The 20,460-nt window shown below is 36.8% G+C and overlaps 1 protein-coding gene across 3 annotated transcripts in view; it reads right to left on the bottom strand.

Annotated features, from left to right (window-relative positions):
* The window catches only part of rarab (retinoic acid receptor, alpha b), a 155,054-nt gene that overhangs the window by 76,749 nt on the left and 57,845 nt on the right, over nucleotides 1-20,460 (bottom strand). For all 3 annotated transcript variants that reach the window (XM_051103192.1, XM_051103197.1, XM_051103202.1), the window contains exon 3: nucleotides 9,299-9,971. In XM_051103192.1, the coding sequence (XP_050959149.1) occupies nucleotides 9,299-9,467 (169 nt within the window). In that variant the 5' untranslated portion in view covers nucleotides 9,468-9,971. The remainder of the gene's footprint in view (nucleotides 1-9,298; nucleotides 9,972-20,460) is intronic.

Genomic DNA, 20,460 nt, shown 5'->3' with positions numbered 1-20,460 from the left:
TCTGTAACAGTTGCATATGAGTCCCTCAGTTGTCCTCAGTGTAAAAAGATGGATCTCAAAATCATGCAGTGATTGTTGGAAAGGCTTTAAATACAAAAAAATGCTGAAAAACCAAACCTGAAGGATTTTTTTAAAGAACAGCTGGCAGTTTAATTGTTCAGGACAAACAAGGGAGTCATGAACAACTATCACTAAACAAAAAGACACTGCTGTGGGCATTCAGTTAAAAACACAGTATTAAAATACATCCAAGAGTTTTACACACAGTATGTTATTGTGAGGTCATTTCCACACCCCTAAACATGACACCGTACAAATCGAAGCGTGACTGGCTGATTTACCTGTCAGTCATATGGCCTCTTGGGCAGTCCTTGGCCATTCAAACCAGCCAAGGTTCCCAGACCTTCTGCCATCAGTTGGAAGGTCTGGCTACGTGAGACTATATAATATTCAGTTTGAAATCTGCAATAGAAAAATGTACGCAGCACTCATTAGAAGATAGTCCTTGAAAAACTCGAGTTGAAAAATAGAGCGTAGCGAAATAAAACCAATGAATCAGAATGATTTGTTAATACAAAGGAGTTTGTGCGAGTGGTCTGAAACAAGGTTTCCTGTCTATTTCAGCTTAACATTATTAAAGGTCGCTGTACTTTTTTTTTTTTTTTTTAAAAGACAAACCCAATGAACTCATCAAACTAAGAAATGAACTCTCGCACACACAGCTCTGGTATCATTTATGATCATAGCTACTCATATAACTAACATGTGCTTTTAAAGAGACAGCGCTCTTTAGAAGATCTTTGCTATGATCTATCACTATTATAACTGATAAAACTTACATAAACATCTAGTATTGGCCAAAAAGTATTCTCTTCCAGGAGCAACAAAGGCATTGATCCAGGATGTCCTACTTAGGGAAATCATGTAAAGTGCTAACAGTGCTGTAAGCTTTTAGTGATTAGAGATATAAACTAAGTGCATTCAATGCTGAGAGAGACTCAACATTTTATGTTCCTATAGTCATGCATCTTAAACAATAATAATTCAACACAGCACAGCCACACTAGAAGGCTAAAGGTCACCTAAACATTGAGGGGAATGAAGTAGCATAAAAAGACACTCGTGTTGCATTAGTTAACTCACCCTATTGCTGCTGTTGCTTAAGAAAAGCCAATGAGACACAGTAGCAACAACACATCAAAAATGAATAAACTGAACCAAGGAGAGTCGTCTTCATTTCCCTACAGAACGGAGCGCAGTTGCCAGCGTGCTTTGAATATTTCTGCGCTTTCTCTTTCTGCAGGGACCCTGGAGGGAAGCAGACAGGGGTTGTTGGTAGCTGATGCTAACCACTTTGTGGCATTAAACTGCGTTCTATATTTAACTCAAGTGGCGCTTGGGGGCTGGTGGCAGAACTGAAGTTTGAATCTGAGGAAATGGAGCTATCAAGGATTAGGGCGATACTAAAAAACAGCAGCCCAGATTTGTGAAAAGATGTCGGGAGGATGCAGCAGACCACAATGCCTGGCAGGTCTGATCAGGTTAACACTTCATTAGCCTGCACTCGCCTCGCTACCACGGCTGGAGACTGAGAAGCTGAGCGCACTGTGTGACATATCTAAACATCAAGTTTAATTTATTGACATCAACATGTATCAGCATCTTAAAGGGACAGATCACCCAAAAATGAAAATTCTGTTATTAATTACTTTTTATTTTCAGAACACAAATGTCACCCTGGACCACAAAACCAGTTATAAGGGTCAATTTTTTTAAATAGGACAATATTTGTCCAAGCTACAACTATTTGACAATCTGAGGGTGCAAAAAAAATTAAATTATTGTGAAAATCACTTTTAAAGTTGTCCAAATGAAGTTCTTAACCATGCATTACAAGTACCGTGAGCTACGTAATCAGATTACTTTTTTCAAGTAACTAGTAAAGTAACGCATTACTTTTTAATTTACAAGAAAATATCTTTTGAAAGGTTAGTTTTTCAAATAAGTAACACCAGTTACTTTTTTTCCACCATTTATTGATTGAAAGCTCTCCTGTCCCCATGTTGAGAGAAATCAGGAGTAAGATGTTATTTTAGCTCTAGACTAAATGTGAACATGCATTAATTCATCTCACGTATTCCTCAAAATGAATAAAAACAGTGAAATGCAACTTAGAATATGACGCAAACCTGCAATTAAATATGTTAAATTATAAAAATATCCTTTATGTGTTTAATCCCATTTCATTAACCACTGTGCTGCTGGCCTTCGCATTACTTTCCAAAAAAAGTAACTAAGTAATGTAATTAGTTACTTTTTTTAAGGAGTAATGCAATATTGTAATGTATTACTTTTAAAAGTAACTTTCCCCAACACTGCATATTACTAATCAAAAATTAAGTTTTGATATATTTACAGTAAGAAATGTACAAAATACAGCGGTGTGCAGTATCTCCTTGCAGATAAAAATGTGAAAATGTGATTAATTTTTACAAAATAAGAGAGATCATACAAAATGCATGTTATTTTTATATAGTACTGTTCTGAGTAAGATATTTTACATAAAAGATGTTTACACATAGTCCACAAGACAAAAAAAGGCTGAAATTATTAAAATACCCCCCTTCAAAAGTTTGGGAACCTGGATGATCTTTGGATCTTTTTTTTGTTTTGTGATGGTCGTTCACAAGTCCCTTGTTTGTTCTGAACAGTTAAACTGAGCACTGTTCTACAGAAAAAAAAATCCATATCCTGCAGATTCTTTAATTTTCCAGCATCTTTTGCACATTTGAACCCTTTCCAGCAGTAACTGTATGACTTTGAGATCCATCTTTTGATGCTGAGGACAATTGAGGGACTCAAACACAATGATTAAAAGAAGTTCAAATGCTCACTGATGCTCTGCTCAAGAAGGAAACAAGATGCATTAAGAGCCAGAGGGTGAAAACTTTTGGAATTTGAAGATCAAGGTAAATTGTACTTAATTTGTCTTCTGGGAAACATGAAAGTATCTTCTGTTGCTTCCGAAGGGCAGTACTAAATGGGAAAAAAAAAAGATATTTCAACAAAATAAGAAAAAAATGGGACATCTTCATCCTATCCAAAAGTTTTCACCCCTCAGCTCTTAATAAGCTCTCTTATTTTGTTAAGATTATTCACATTTTCACAGATTCTGCAAGGGGTTCCCAAACCTTCGCATGCAACTGTATCTTCATGGAACATTAACTTTACTTAATATCCTAATGATTTTTGGCATAAAAGAAAAACTAATAATAATTTTGACCCATACAATGTATTTTTGGCTGTTGTTGTGATACTTAAGACTGGTTTTGTGCTCCAGAGTCACAAATTAAGATATTTTTGCTGAAATCCGAGAGCTTTCTGACCCTGCATAGACAGCAACGCAACTGACACGGTCAAGGCCCAGAAAGGTAGTAAGGACATCGATAAAACAGTCCATGTGACATCAGTGGTTCAATCACAATGTCATGAAGCTATGGGAATACTTTTTGTGCACAAAGAAAACAAAAATAACAACTTTATTCAAGAGTTTCTTCACACTGCAGGACACTTCTGGAAAGGTTATGCATTTTGGAAGCACAGTTTTTGCAGTGCAGTACGCTGAATTGCAAAATATATTACATTTTCTAGCGGCCTACACACTAACTGAACCTAGCAGACATCAGAAGTGTTCAAAAAGAGCTGAGTCATTCATGTCATACCTCACTCACACTTTGTGAAATCTGGTCACTTGCTTTTTTAATGTACAAAGCCTCTGGTGAGAGTGGAGTAATTTGTAACTGCAGTGTCGAGACTAATAAACTTTGTACATACATGAGGATCACACTTCGAATTACTTTCAGACTTTAGACGTCCACCTTTCAACTTCCTTTCTAGAAACCGCACTGAAACACTCACATGCCAACTAAGAAGCTCAAATCGGAGGTGGAAGTCTGCTAGTTCTGCATAACTCCAGCGAGCCCAAATCTAATCACCGTACCTTCCAGCTGCTTGAATTCTGTGCCTGGCAGTTGACACATCATTACAGCACAGCAAGTGACAAGAAGCACCCTGGGGATTCCTTCTAGCGGCTGTTTAAGTCAAGTTAGGAGAGCTCAACAATAACAGGCACCTCCGTATCCATCCATATTCCATATCCCACCTCCTGCGGAAGATGATAAATAAATGCTTCGCACACCATCGATCGGCGTTCTCTCATTTGGACCTCATGCAAATCCAACGCCCAAAGCCAAACCAGCAAACTTATTTGGGTTTCACGGCGATACAGTCTCCCTGACTAATAGGTTTACCAGAGGTAATCCCATGCAAACTTTTGCATCATCCTCTGGAAGCAAAATAATAACATTCCCACAACTCCCCCCAACCCCCTTTTCTCACATGGGGCGCCAAATTTTTTGCTGTGCGCCTTTTCTCGCCTGACAGCGTGCGGAGTCTTTCCGCAAGTCAGCAGGGGGTGTGTAATAATTAGCCCCCGAGAGCGTCAGAGGGTTGTTTGTCATATAGCACTATGTAGAGAGGCACATTAGTAGCTCCGGGCCCAGGAGGGAGCTGCCGCTGACTGACTGCCAAAGCCTCCCTGCCGACGGCGGTTGGCGGCAGCCACTGCATCAGTAGCTGACTCAAGACGCGCTCCCACCCACCGAGTCAAAACATTATGTACTGTCATTTCAAGTGAGCAAAGTGGACGGGAATGTCTCCACAGATCACCGAACAACACGACAACTCTTCCTCTCGGCAGGGTTGATTGGAAAGCTACGACTGAAGACAGGACTAGAAATCGTCCTACTGTATAATTTACTCATTATGGACTTGCTATGCAACATATTAATATTTATGTTATAATTCTGATGATTTCGCATAAATTAACATAAGCGGTATAGTAAATGTTGTGATAATTTAAGTGCACTTTTTATGTGGCTACATCGGATGCCCATTTTCCACAGGTTGGTATGATTCTTAAGGGTCCTCATGAAATGTCTGCAACATACTTTGATTAAAATTCCTCAATGGTTGTGTAAAACAACACCTTTTTTAACTTGTCAAAAACAGCTCTGTTTACAGCGCCCCATTTTGGTGCATGTCTCTTTAAATGATAATTAGCTACTGCTCATTCCACTACGGTGGCCGAGAAGTGCAAAACAAATCACAATTCTGAAAACAAAATAAGTTACAGATGTGAACGCAAATCTAAAAAACAAAATAACAACTCACCAGCAATTCCGAAAACTTTATAACAAATCAGAAAACACAATGACAAATCCAAAAACAAAATAACAAGTCGGAAAACACAACGTCAAATCAGAGAAACCGGAAAAGGTAGGTATAGTTTGAGACCACGCCATTGGTTTAAGAAAAGAATACTGCTACCTTTTTCCGGTTTGTCTGATTTGTCGTTGTGTTTTCTGACTTATTTTGTTTTCGAATTTGTCATTGTGTTTTCGGAATTGCTGTTGTTTTTTTTCCTGCATTGTTATTTTGTTTTTTAGATTTGCGTTTGCGTTTGTAATTTCTTATTTTGTTTTCAGAACTGTGATTTGTTTTGCACTTCTCGGCCACCGTACTCCACCCCTTTCTTTTTTTTGTGTATTTAGTGGCGCGTTACCATCTATTATGTTCACTTTTACATCCAGCTACAAAACACCTGCTTTACTTACATTGTTATCGCTGCAGCTGTTCGAGCACAACGAAAATGGCGGACAACGTACAACTGGCTGAGGACGGAAATATGCTAATACGGGGCAGTCTGTCAAAACGGCTTGATGATTGAGACTGTTTAGGTTTTTTGAGAATTAAAAGGAGTGAATGGATTTTTAATCACTGTATGGTGGGTTGTGTCCACACACTGCTAGGACACATTTATATGCATTTATAAAAGTGAATTTTGCAGTCGATGTCCCCTTTAAAATTAACCAGTTAAAAAGTTTAATTCAGTGATTTGCGTCAGTACTCAAAACGGCAGTTTCCAGTAGTGGAAAAAATAGAGTAAGAGTTTCCGTCAATCAGTTCAAACTGTCATTTTTAATTTGCTGTTTTGTGTCATTACTCTAATTTGCTGTTCTCAGTCAAGTTTTGGCATGTCCTGTCTAGTTTAAACAGATAGTCCCGTCACAAATTCACATTATTGGTTGAGCCAGTGTTACTTTTGGGCTGGTTGGGATACGTAACCAACTGATGTGTTGAAAGCGTCACAAACCCACAATGTTTCCTTTTTTTTCCTGTGGGAACGACCTGTGAATGGCTTACTTAAGCTTGCATCTCAAAATGCATCTCAAATATTGTCTAGTCTAAGACTATGAAAAATATGAAGCCAATTTTTGGGATATACCACCTAGCTTACTATTGCCTAGAAGCTATAAAGAAACCATGCTTTCTCAGGTTTCATTCAGTAATCATCAAGTACTCGCATGCAAATATTCATGCGCAAACAGACCCAAGCAAACACACGCAGGTCTAGTTCACATGAGGACGTTCCTATCCCCAGGCACTGTGGGCAGCCACGGCATCTCGGTTTTGCCCAGGAACATTCCGGTGGTTTTTGCACCTCAAAGTGCAGAACAGGCCAAACAACAGATAGCAGAGATAACCTGAATAAACCAATGAGATCTGACACATCAAGACCTTATGAAACAGCAGGATCATGTGTACGGACTATAATCAAATTCAAAGTGTGTTAGCGGAGAAGAGCGTAAAATTGAGCATAAAAACATCTGTCAGATCACAAGCATCAACGAACCAAAACTTCAGAAAGAATTTAAATAGTCAGTCACTTTAACATATTGATTTAAAGTGTATTTCATACATTTATGCACACGCAAGCGATGCTAAAATAGACCTTCAAAACATATGAAGAGACAAATTCCAAAGTTATAAAGCTAGACTCTCTCCAACGGCGGGTTTTTAAAAAGGTCCCACAGCGGTTGTTCAAAAATTAAATATGGGCTTTAACAGTCTTTAATCAAGGGTCTCTTAAAGCATAATATGGTCAGCGGGTGATTTGTAAAGTACACACAGAAATAGCAGTCACCATATTTGCAAGAACAGATTTACATCACTTAATTAAACGGTAGCAAACACATATAAAAAACACCAATCACAGCTACTACTAATCCTCAGGTTTTAGGTAAAGCTCAATCTTAAAGGGACAGTTCACCCAAAAATAAAATTGTCATTACACAGAATATTTCATTTGATAGCTGTGTAATCCTCTATTCATCGCAGAATCCTGAAAAAAATATCATGGTTTCTACAAAAACATTAAGCATCACAACTGTTTTCAACATTGATAATAGTAAGAAATGTTTCTTGGGCAGCAAATCAGCATGTTAAAATGATTTCTGAGGGATCATGTGACACTGAAATATGGAAGCACGTTTCCACCACTGAATAAAAAAAAAACAATTTAAACAGGTAATCGTGACTTTTTATCTCACAATTCTGAAATTTTTCCTCAAAATTGTGAGTTATAAAGCCGTAATTGTGAGATATAAACCTATAGACTTAGACTAGAATTGAGAGTTCTGTTCTGACATTATAACTCGCAAATGCACAATTCTAAGATCACGCAATCCTAAGAAAAAAGTAAAAATCGTAAGTTTGTATCATGCAATTCTGAGAAAAAAGTCAAAATTGCAAGGTGTAAACTCGCAATTCTGACTTTTTTTTGCAATTGCGAGTTTACATCTTGCAATTTTTACTTTTTTTTTTTCACAGAATTGCATGATACAATTTAGCAATTTTGACTTTTTTCTCAGAATTGCATGATACAAACTCACGATTTTTACTTTTTTCTTAGGATTGCGTGATCTTAGAATTGTGCATTTGCGAGTTATAATGTCAGAACAGAACTCTCAATTCTAGTCTAAGTCTATAGGTTTATATCTCACAATTACGGCTTTATAACTCACAATTTTGAGGAAAAATCAAGGTGTAAACTCGCAATTCTGACTTTTTTTTTGCAATTGCGAGTTTACATCTTGCAATTTTTACTTTTTTTTTTTCACAGAATTGCATGATACAAATGAGCAATTTTTACTTTTTTCTCAGAATTGCATGATACAAACTCACAATTTTTAATCCCGCAATTCTGAGAAAAAAAACTGAATTGTGAGTTTGCATCATGCAACTCTGAGTAAAAGTCAAAATTGCAAGATGTAAACTCAATATGTGAAAAAAGTAAGAATCGCAGGTTTGTATGACGCAATTCTGAAGAAAAAGTCAGAATTGTGAGTTTGTATCAGGCAATTCTGAGAAAAAAAGTCTGAATTGTGAGATGTAAACTCGCAATTACGAGAAAAAAGTCAGAATTGCAGGGTGCAAACTCACAATTGAGAGAAAAGTAAGAACTGCAAATTTGTACCATGTGATTCTGAGAAAAAAGTCAGGATCGCAGGTTTGTATCATGCAATTTTGAGAAAAAAAGTCAGAATTCTGAGATGTAAACTCACAAATTGCAAGAAAAAAGTCAGAATTGCGAGTTTGTATCTTGCAATTATACAAAAAAAGTCAGAATTGTGAGAAAAAAGATGTAAACTCACAATTGAGAGAAAAAGAGTAAGAATTGTGAGTTTGTATCATGCAATTCTGGAAAAAAAAGTCAGAATTGTGAGATGTAAACTAGCAAATTGTGGGAAAAACAGTCAGAATTGAGATTTTGTATCTTGCGATTCTAAAAAAAAGTCAGCATCTCTAAGTTGTATTACGCAGTTCTGAGAAAAAAGTCAGACTTGTGAGATATAAACTCGCAAACTGCGAGAAAAAAAGTCAGAATTGCGAGTTTGTATCATGCGATTCTGAGATAAAAATCAGAATTGCGAGTTTGTATCAGGCATTTCTTTTTTATTTTGAATCCAGTAGCGAAAACGGGCTTCCACACAGAAGACTGGAGTAATGACCGCTGAAAATTCAGCTTCACCATATCAAAATATATTACAATAGAAAACATCAAACATACGCAGCCTCGGTGAGCATTAAAGACGTCTTTCAAAAAGATTTTTGACTCATTGACTCTAAACTGAAATTGGCCTTGATTCTATTAACTCTAGTATGGAGAAAACAAGCTATATTAAGAAAAATGACATCATTTTCATTTTTGGATGAACTGTTTCTTTATGGTTTAACTGTCCTGTGCCGTCTTGCACGATTAGCCTCCGGTAACAGGTGTTTATTTAGTACGTACTTCTTGTACTTTCTGCAGTAGCATACAACAGAAGCAACACTTTTGCATCGACACCTGCATGCAAGACGCAGAAGTTTCACACCAGTAAAGAAGGGTACTCACTTGCAGGAGACGGAGTGCTGTATCCACTGACAGGAAGTCCTGGAAGCGCCGGAGGGGAGAGTCCTCCTAGCATATGAGAAAAGAAGTAAGGATAGTGCGGCATAGGGAAGCCCGCTAAAGGGGTGCCCAGACCTCCAGGGCTGGGGCAGGGGTTGCCGTTTCCAGACATGGCACGCTCAGATACAGCACTGAGTCCCAAACCTCTGTGCAGGCTATCCGTGATGCAAGATGTCTACTTTCCCATCATGAGCTACTTTTGGTAATCCAACTAGGAGAGCTTTGTCTGCGATTGTCCGTGTGGGCGCTTGCTATTGTGGCTGTAAGACAGAAGCAGGTTAATGATTGGTGATCCAGGGTGCGTGTGAGTGGTTATGACGCCATCCGATCACAGCGTACCGCTCACAGGTGTACCGCTCTTTGTTTTGGTGTTACGTAACTCTCTGGATACAATCCCAAAGTTCTCCTGGAATAAAATGTGTTGAGGCAGTATATTCCAGCACTGCTTGACGGGGCCGTAACTCTTCACAAGGGCCTGATCTCACTCCAACCCGCCAGGTTTCAGGAGGACGCACTAGGGCGATGTGACGCAAGAGGAAATGAGAAGCAGTGCTCTGGAGCTGACAAACTGCTCTTGGGTCAAACCTGTCAAAGCGAGTCAGTCCAACACGGTGACCTAGGAAAGACAGAAAACAGTGGAAATGAACAGAGGAAAGGACATTATTTAGTTGCCAGATGTGTTTGACAGGAAATAATGCACTTTTTCTCTTTACCAGTATTTTAATGCATCGTCTACTTTTTAATTTAATTTCACATTGCTGTCATTATATCATACATGCATTCCCGAACAGTTCACCCAAAAATGAAAACTCTGTCATTAATTACTCATCCTCATGTCATTCCAAACCCGTAAGACCTTTGTTCATTTTCAGAACACAAATGAAGATATTTTTGATGAAATCCGAGAGATTTCTGACCCTGCATAGACAGCAACACAACTGACACGTTCAAGGCCCACAAAGGTAGTTATGACATTGTTAAAATAGTCCATGTGACAACAGTGGTTCAACTGTAGTGTCATAAAGCTACAAGAATACTTTTCAACTGCAAAGAAAAGAAAAATAACGACTTTAGTCAACAATTTCTTCTTGTTCGTGCCATGATGCATCCACACTGTCTTGGTGCTCTCCTGAATGCGTGTTGAAGACTGACAGGGAAGAAAAAAAATTGTTGAATAAAGCCGTTATTTTTGTTTTCTTTGCGCGCAAAAAGTATTCTTGTCAGTTGAACCACTGATGACTAATTTAACAATCTCCTTATTAACATTTCTGGGCCTTGAATATACGGCTGGGTGATTTTTCCTATTTTATCGATTAATGTGATTTATTTTCTTTGCCAGCTTTGCCACGGTTTTATTTTTTAGAAATCGAGACATCGAGAAATTGCGATTTTGAATAGAAATATTACCAAATGTTGGAATTAGACACTTTGACAATATGCCAATGATAACAGTAAAGAGAAAAGAACGATTCAACCACTTTGGGCATGTGATTAACCACTCACATGTGATATGTTCATATCGCTAGGCGCCGTTCACACAGAATGCGATTTTGTGTTGATAAAGATACAACGTGGGCAGTGGAATAGGAAAAACATGCACACGCTCATGACCTTTATTTTACTCTATAAGAGTCACGTTTTTATGATGCCGTTTCATGCAAGAGACATGAGTGCAACAGTCAAATGTGTCCATGTTTTTATAGAAAAAACTATGGAAAAGCAGCACAATTAAATGAGAAACCTGTGAAGAACTACTATTATATGTCTGATCTTTCATGTTTGCATCATGGTGACAGGCTGAAAGCTGCTGTTACTAGTTAATAATAATAATCAACTGCTGAGTTTTTTTCTCATATTTGTTCTTAACCTATAATATGTATACAATAGGTTTGTACAAGATGTAGTTGTAGTTCATGCATCTTTTCTGCAAAGATATTTAACAAGTGATTTGTTTAACATTTATATAATTTCGACAACGTCATGTGTGGTGCACTTGGAATAGAATGTTCTTTAACTAGAGCAGGGTGTCCAAACTCAGTCCTGGAGGGCCAGTGTCCCGCAGAGTTTAGCTCCAACCCCAATTAGACACACCTGAACCAGGTAATCAAGCTCTTACTAGGAACTCTTTCCCAGCAGGTGTGTTGAGGCAAGTTGGATCTCAACTCTGCAGGACATCGGCCCTCCAGGACAGAGTTTGGGCACCCCTGAACTAGAGGGTTGATTAAAAAAAAAGTTAGTGGATTATGTTGTAGTTACATTTTCAAGTTGACTAGTTAAAAAAAAAAAAATAAATAAAATAAAATACATTTTTTGGCATATCGCCCAGCCCTACTTGAACATGTCAGTTGCATTGCTGTCTATGCAGGGTCAGAAAGATCTCAGATTTCAAAGATGAATTTGTGTCTTCCTAAGATGAACAAAATACTTAAGAGTGAGTAATCAATGACAGAATTTTCATTTTTTAATTTCCCCTTAAATAAATCCATGGATTAAATTATGTCAGTCTTCCTTCCTAAATGAACATATACAACATCAGAAAGAACATCTACACTACATTTATTTGATCAAAAATACAGTAAAAACAGTAATATTGTGAAATCATTACAATTTGTAATAACTTTTCTATTTGAATATTAAATATCATTATATTTTAAAATATAATTTTAAAAGCAGCCATTACTCCAGTCTTCAATGTCACATGATCCTTCAGGATCACAGAATTATTGTAATATATCATTCTAATATGATGGTTTGATGTTCAATACACATTTATGATTATTATTTATGCTTGTTTATTATTTATGCACATTTATGATTTTTGAAGAAACTGTGATACATTTTTTTCAGGATTCTTTGATGAATAGAATGTTAAAAAATAATATTTTAATAACATATAATAAATGAAATAACAAACGTATTTACTGGAACTTTTGATCAATTAAATGCAAAAAAAAAAAAAAACAATCTTACTGACCCCAAACTTTTGGACTAGGGTTGTCAAAAGGTCCCGGGTTTGGTACTTTCGGTACTATAATTTTAAAAACGTCCATTTCCCGCCCACATTTGAGTACTGTTGAGATGATTTTTAAACAAATCAGCGATTTTTAAAAATCGGCTCAACAGCGCTCAAATGTGAGCGGGAAATGGACGTTTTTAAAATTTCAGTACCGAAATACCGAACCCGGTACCTTTTGACAACCATATTTTGGACAATAGTGTACAACTGCTCCTACAGTACGGAAATTAATCCTATGAAATTAACATCATTAACATACCGATAATGTCATTTTAGTGTCAATAGTAACTAAAGAGTTCCCAATTCCACAGAGAATGTGTTGTAGGAACATTAGGCACAGTTGTGTTGACTTCACTAATGCTGTCACTTGAAACTACTTTTTCATGAGGGAATTCACTTTTCAGTTGACTATGAGAACCATTTACTTTATTGAAGAAAAAAAATAAATAAATAAAAAAATAAAATCACACTCACATTGTATGGAAACCTACATTTCTATGGGTTGTTCTCTAAAGAGGGTGAAGCTTAGGAAAGGACCAATTCTAATGGCCATTATTCATAAATTTGAATTTGAATTAGTACCACCTCAGCTTTGTTTTATCTCAGAAAGGTAAAAATCTACTCACCGGCCACTCTAATTTCTAGATATCGTTATCAGTACTGGCCATTGACAAACATTCGACCTATATTATACAGTATCATGCACAACAGACCACACTCAGATTAGACACAATGACTACTGAACTTTGCTCTTAATAACCATAGGAATGTTTTTTCATTCTTACAGTTTTGCTGACAGAAATCTGGATCACAACACATCCAGCTTGACATCATCAAACCAAGTGTAAATAAACTGAGAAATTAGAGAAAGAACCAGGCAAAGACTGCAGTTTTAACACTCAGGGCCTGTTCTTGAGCACTGAACCCAGCTTGACAGCGTGGGAAAATGCTGCCAAGGTCTTCCCCAGTGAGCTTGTTAACTGTAGAGTTCCCTCAGGAGCGCGGAGCAGGATCTTCACACAGACCGTCTGTCAGAAACCCTCATTAACACTATCTATCTGGGCATAACCTGGAAATGCGAGAGCACGAACTGTGAGGTGGAGGAGGAAAAACACTGTTTGAAGAACCAGTGATGAGCACAAAAACCGTCTGTAATCAGTCCGTCTGCCTGCGAGCCTGTCATGCGTCTTCACCAACCAGCTATCTACCCTTACCTTTCCAGTCCATTCGTATTACCGTATCTTGCGTCTTTCTCCTCGACTCTACCCATCATTTCTCTAGACTACACAACAGATACGAAATACCGCACAAATAAATCTAATTCAAATATCCTCCCATATGGAAAATGGATTATGAATCTCCCCAAAGGCATGCAGAGCATCATGGGGGTACCGCTTGAGATAGCGCTCAAAGCGGGAACGAGAAACGGAGAGAAAAAGTAGAAAAAGACGGCAGCGAGAGGGAGAGATCAAAGCCGAAAAAGAGCAAGTGAAGACACCTTATTGTGCTGCACACGGCTCTCAAATCTCACTCATACATTATTAAACGGCGTACTAAGTAGGTTAAACCCCACTGGTCCCCTTTACATAGCAATGAACTCACTAATTCAAACTAATTCAATGCCAGAGAAAGTGTGAGAACGTGTGATAAAGAGAGATTAGAGGACTGTATGTGTGTGAAAGACAGAGTGACAGGAATAAAGAAACCAAGAATGGAAAAAGAGAGAAAAGAGCACCTACACATTTGTGTGAAATGTTTCCGTGAGATGGTTAAATCTGTTTTAAGCACAACTTCACTTGATGTTATTAGATTTATGACAAAGAAACAAGTATATTTTGCTTTTAGTCCATGTCTGTTAGCTTTAAGGCTAATCTTTAAAGGGGTCATCGGATGCAAAGTTCACGTTTACATGTTGTTTGAACATTAATGTGTGTTGGCAGTGTATGTACAAATCTGCCCTATAATGATAAAAATCCATGCAGTGGTTTTTAATTAATCTGTAAAAATAAAATCCCCTTTTTCAAATCGAGCCGTTCTCAGATGCCGTAACACCGACAGAGGCCGCTCCATCGATAGTTAATTGACATGAGCATCTTACCTCAGACTCGCCTTAAATCTGTAACAGTCCAGTAACCTCCATTGTTTCGATGCCGGAGCAGGGATGTAAGTTAGACAAGAATATCTCAGATTGAGCGATTGAGGTGTTGTGTTGCTGGATGTAATAATGAACATAGTGGTCGTCATTTACTCCCGACATCTGAGCCGCTGAAGATGCAGTAGATTACGTTTGTTTGTGAAGGGAATGCCCCTCACGATGTACATATATCCGTCTGTGTTCGCGCGAATCATTCGTGATCCAGCTTCACTTACAGCAGAAGTAAATATAAGGGTGTTTTTATGAATCTTTGCGATCGCCTTTCCTAATAGTGTGCTAGTTAGCAAGTTTAGCGGCTAAACATGGCTAAATGTAGCTAAAGTAAACAGGCTCGTCACTCCACAGACAGAAGAGAGGGGCGGGGCGAGCAGAGCTCATTAACATTTAAAGCAACCTCAACCAGAACAGGAAGATTTTTGCAGAGCTCATTTTGACAAGGTAAAAAGGGTGTTGTTTTACACTACCATTGAGAATTTTTAAGCAAAGTATATTATAGACTTTTCATTAAGAATCTAAAGAACCATATCTACTTGTTGAAAATGGGCATCCGATGACCCCTTTAAGCTAGCATTTTTCTAAAAGTTTATAAAAATCTAAATATTGAGAAAATCACCTTTAAAGTTGTCCTTGTTACTTGTACAATGCATATTACTAAACAAAAATTAAGTTTTGATATATTTATGGTATGAAATTTACAAAATACCTTTATGAAACATGATCTTTTCTTAATATCCTAATGATTTTTGGCATAGAAGAAAAATCAATCATTTTGACCCATACAATGTATTGTTGGCTATTGCTACAAATATACCCGTGCTACTTAAGACTGGTTTTGTGGTCCAGGGTCACAAATAAAGTAAAATGAAAGCCAACTGGCTATATATTTATAAGTAATTAAACCATTTATTTTATTTTATTTCATTTTATTTATAAGAAAGAAACAAATATCTTTTATTCAATCTTACATTTCGACATCTGACAGAATGAACATAAAATTTAATAGTGTTTAATAGTTTAGGGTCAGTAAAAATAAATTAATACTTTTATTAAATTAATAAAAAGTGTAATGACTTTTATAGTGTTACAAAAGGTTTCTGTTTCAACAAATCATTTTGTTTTATGTTCTTTCTATTCATCAAAGAATCCTAAAAAAAAAAAAATGTATCACAGTTTCCACAAAAATGTTAGGCAAAAAAATGACTGATTATAATAAGTAATGTTTCTTCAGCATCAAATCAGCATATCATAATGATTTCTGAAGGATCATGTGACACTGAAGACTGGAGTAATGACCACTGAAAATGCAGCCTTGCATCACAGGAATAAATTACATTTTTAAATGTATACAAATAGAAAACTGTTATTTTAAACTAATAACAAAAATCACAAAATTACTGTTTTACTATATTTAAAGAATTCTTACTGACGGTAGTGTACTTGTCATTACATCTTAATCAAATTTCATGTTTCAAGAGAAAATACATCAGCACAGGTAAGAAAAATGTGTTTGTAAAAAGATATCACTGGATCTTTATTAAACTACATTAACAGTATATATTCACTATATATATATATATATATATATATATATATATATATATATACACACACATATATATACACTACCGTTCAAAAGTTTGGGGTCAGTACATTTTTATTGTTTCTTTTTTTTTTTTTTTTTTTTTTTTTTTTTTTTTTAAGAAATTAATACTTTTATTCACCAAGGATGTATTAAGTTAATAATTAAAAGTTTATTAAAAGTTAATAATAAATAATTTACATTGTTATAAAATATTTATATTTTGAATAAACACTGTACTTTTTAAACTTATTCATGAAAGAATCCTGAAAAAAAAAAAAAAAAAAAAAAAATCACAGGTTCCAAAAAATATTTGGCAGCACAACTGTTGATATTATCCAACATTGATCATTCTAATAATAAATCCACATATTAGAATGATTTCTGAAGGATCATGTGACACTTAAGACTGGAGTAACAGCTGATAAAAATTCAGCTTTTCATCACAGGAATAAATTCTATTTTAAAGTATGTTAAAATAAAATACTTTATTTTATATTGTAAAAACATTTTGCAATATTACTGTTTTTTTTTCTATATTTTTAATCAAATAAATGCAGCCTTGATGAGCATAAGAGACTTCTTTAAAGACTATTACAAGTCTTACTGACCCCGAACTTTTGAACGGTAGTGTATATATATATTCATACAAGCACTGACATCACAAATCTGAGCATCTGACAATCACTTTAGTGGATAAGGGACAGATACACACATAATCATATACACAAATAATCTAACATCGAAAGTAAGTGTGGGTGAAGGCACACTAGTTCTCATGCAAGTCATACACGCAAGACTTGAAGGTGACGCACAGCTCAGCAAAAACACTGGCAAGCACACACTCAGAGTGAGAAATTCATGTTTCATACCAAAACATGAAAAGTGCCCTCTCTTTACAAAAATGCTCACACACATACTGTATCTACATACAGCAAAATGACAATTAAACATATTAAGCAATATGGTGTATGCAATGTGTATGTTTATGCCATTGCCAAAAAAATTAGCGAGCATCGACACAGATTTTACACTATCAGTGACAAAATAATCATGAAGTGCATGTTTATGAATTGTGTCATATGTGACTAAAAACTGACCATGAAGGTTTTTTTTGTGACAAATACCCTTTTGAAAGAGACATCTCCTCTGACTAGATAAGCAAACTTCAAAAAGATACTCAGAAAAATTCACCATTAGTAATTACTAAACCAAATGCTATCTATTTATAGATTAGATCTATTTAATATTCCCAATCCTTTTATTACTCATTTCCTTCACAATTTTAGTGTTGTTGAAACTGGCTGGAATGAAAATTAACATATGCATTTTGGCCTTTCGTCCATACTGACACAGCGTATTTGTCAAGGAAAACGGCGCTTTTTGGAAACACTTTCAAAGGAAATACGCTGCTTTTGCTGTGAAAACTAAGGTATTTGAAAACAACGACGCAGGTTTAGTCATGTAACGCATATTGTACCAACAGATATCTATGTTTATACCAGTTTTGTGCCTGTTATGTGCTATTCTCTTTAACAATGTTGTTAAAGATATATTACTTTGTACTCTCTTCATATTACAAAAAACGACCCAAAAAAGATGACAAAATTCACTCACAATTGACCGTTTGCAAAAACCTGCCCTCCTTAGTTACTGCTGCAATGTCGGACAAACAACGCCGCTCTCACACTACACATCACGTTCTAACACAGTGAAAAATACATTGCGGGCCAAAGAGGAAACTGACAACACGCTGACAAAAAAGACAGAGCAGATTACTTCTAGTATGAAACAAGCTCTCAGCTTTAAAATGTTGTCGTTTTTTAAAAACAAACAAACAAACAATAAATACCGTTTTGTGGCTCTTTAATGTGTTGTGGCAGATCACTGTATTGCCTTATTAGATCAACGACACGTAAATCGATCGTCTTTTCTTATTTACTTAAAACACAAAATAAACATGAATGAACATCAGAAGGTATTTTATTTAAACCACGGAAAGATGTCAGTACACACAATATTTCAAGTTTAAGTCCACCGAAGTTAATCTACTATCCTAGTTTGTCGGACAGAATGGCGGATTCGGCGTTACGATTGGTCAGATCACCTGTCAATCAATCTGTTTGCAAAGGGTCAATTGCTGTCCTGCAGCAAAACATGAGGAAAGTAGCGTTTTATAATTGTGAGTGAGCGTGGCATAGACGCATCAGAGATATTTCCATAAATAAAATGAGAAGAACTGTATGAAAATGAATTATGTCTGTTCCGTCCGTATTGTCTCAGTGAGCTTTTGTGAGGTTTTACACATGCACAGTAAAGCAAATTTAATGCTTTCTGACTTTTCAGCATGGATGAGAAAGTTTTGGAATTTGCTAGAGCATTTTAAAACCAAAACACCGCTTTCAAATGCATCCAAATTAATGTAGACATAGCTCTAGTTATTACACCGTTAGTGGAGGGCCCAAGTTCAGCGGCTCAAAAAATTTCAGGCCCACCTGAACACAAAGATGCTGAAAAACTCCACACTTCAGTACTACATAGTTCACAGTCTTTGTAGCATGTTTTCAGCAATACATTTCTAATATTTGTAATGCATTTAAAAACAATTCTCAAAATTGCCTTTACAAGGCATTTATGGACAACTTTAACATACTTTTTTGCATTCATGTGTGACCCACTGCATAAAAGGCTTGTCATGTCAGTCACCCATTTGCGTAGAAGGAAATATCATTAGAAATCTCTGCAGTCAGAAATTACTCATCTTTCTAAATATGGACACATGCAATGCAGACAAAGATTAATGCACAGATATCATTCATCATGCATGCTCTTCAAGCAATGTGGTTTCACAGTCTAACCTTATATATGCTTTAGTGCTTGCCTTACTAGCACTCACATGAATCTAATGCAACGGTGCGTGTGAACACATTTAGGATGTTTATCTGTTGAAGTATGCACATTTGTGTACATGTACACATAGCAAAACATGCTGGTTGGTTCCCGTTTGGAGATTTTTGAAAGACAACAGGGGACAGAAATGGCATATCTTGAGGCAATGATGAGAATACAGAGACTGAGGCTGTGTGTGAGAGAACACAAGATCTGGCAGACTGAGGGAAATGTGCAATAACAAAAGGTCAAGGTTCGTGACCCACGATTCAGGAACCTTGACCTTTTGCTATTTCAGCATAACTGGGAGAGACATGTGGACCTACTTTAGGAGCTTACACACAAACACACACACACACACACAGTGTTTCCCTTTCACTTTCCGTAGTTGCCTGTGGCACTGGTCCATGTCTCACATATTTGCACTAATGAATGACTTAAATGTCAGAGCCAGTAAAACCAACATTTTGTAACAGTGGTACAGACTGCAGATGTCAACATTATTTAATGTACATTATCATCCCAAACTATAACCCTGCAACAGAATCACCCATAAATATATGTCCACTGTGCACAGTAAAGCAGAACTAAAAACTGTTTTAATCTTCAAAAGCACTGTTTTTTTGAGCACGCCTTACCACTGTGTATTAAATCATTACATTATTAGTCATCACTTATCTTTCTAGGGTTTCAAAGTATCATGGATCATGAAAAAATAAAACTAAAAAAATACTCCCGCACACACACACACACACACACACACACACACACACAATAACATACATCGTCTGGGTCGGCTGCTCTCTTGCTACAAACAAACCAAAACCACTGGGGAAGAAACCGCCCTTATAAAACACTCCCTAATCTGACCGACATCCACTCCGCGCACACATATAGATATGAAAACTCCCTCAGTACACGTATGCAGCCAAACGGTACAGTCAGACACAGAACTATGTGTGAGGAGAGGAATATTAGAGTGAAAGTGGCACTCTTTCCATGAGAAAACTCCTCTGGGGACACTTAAGTGTGCTGCGAGAAACGTCAGGCCAAAAGCCCTTGGAAACAGACCACACATTACAGGGGAGTAAAAGTAAGAGGATCTGGCAACCTTTCAAAAGAAAGAGCAGGGTGTGTAAACAGACTGCAAGGCAAATTGAGGGGAAAAAATAAAGGGAACTGGCAACCTTCCTGACAGATTTTAAGGAGTAAGTGGTTGGCTTGAATCAGCCAATGGACGTTTAGGGTAAAAATGATTCCTGAAGGATCTGGCCCCTGTCTAGACCACAAACGGAGGGGGGTTTGAATGTCGTCCCCATGGACTTCCTGGACTTGGACTGCTGGACTCATTGATTAGCATTTGTTCAAGGCCAGAGGTCAATACATTGTACTTGGCAAAGCCGAGTCTACAAGCTCTCAGATATAGTGCACACACACACAGAAAGAGAGAGAGAACCGTAAAACAC

Source organism: Labeo rohita, chromosome 3 (assembly GCF_022985175.1).
Source record: "Labeo rohita strain BAU-BD-2019 chromosome 3, IGBB_LRoh.1.0, whole genome shotgun sequence".
Classification (NCBI taxonomy): Eukaryota; Metazoa; Chordata; class Actinopteri; order Cypriniformes; family Cyprinidae; genus Labeo; species Labeo rohita.
The sequence above is the reverse complement of the archived record's forward strand: the minus strand, read 5'-3'. Positions and strand labels throughout refer to the sequence as shown.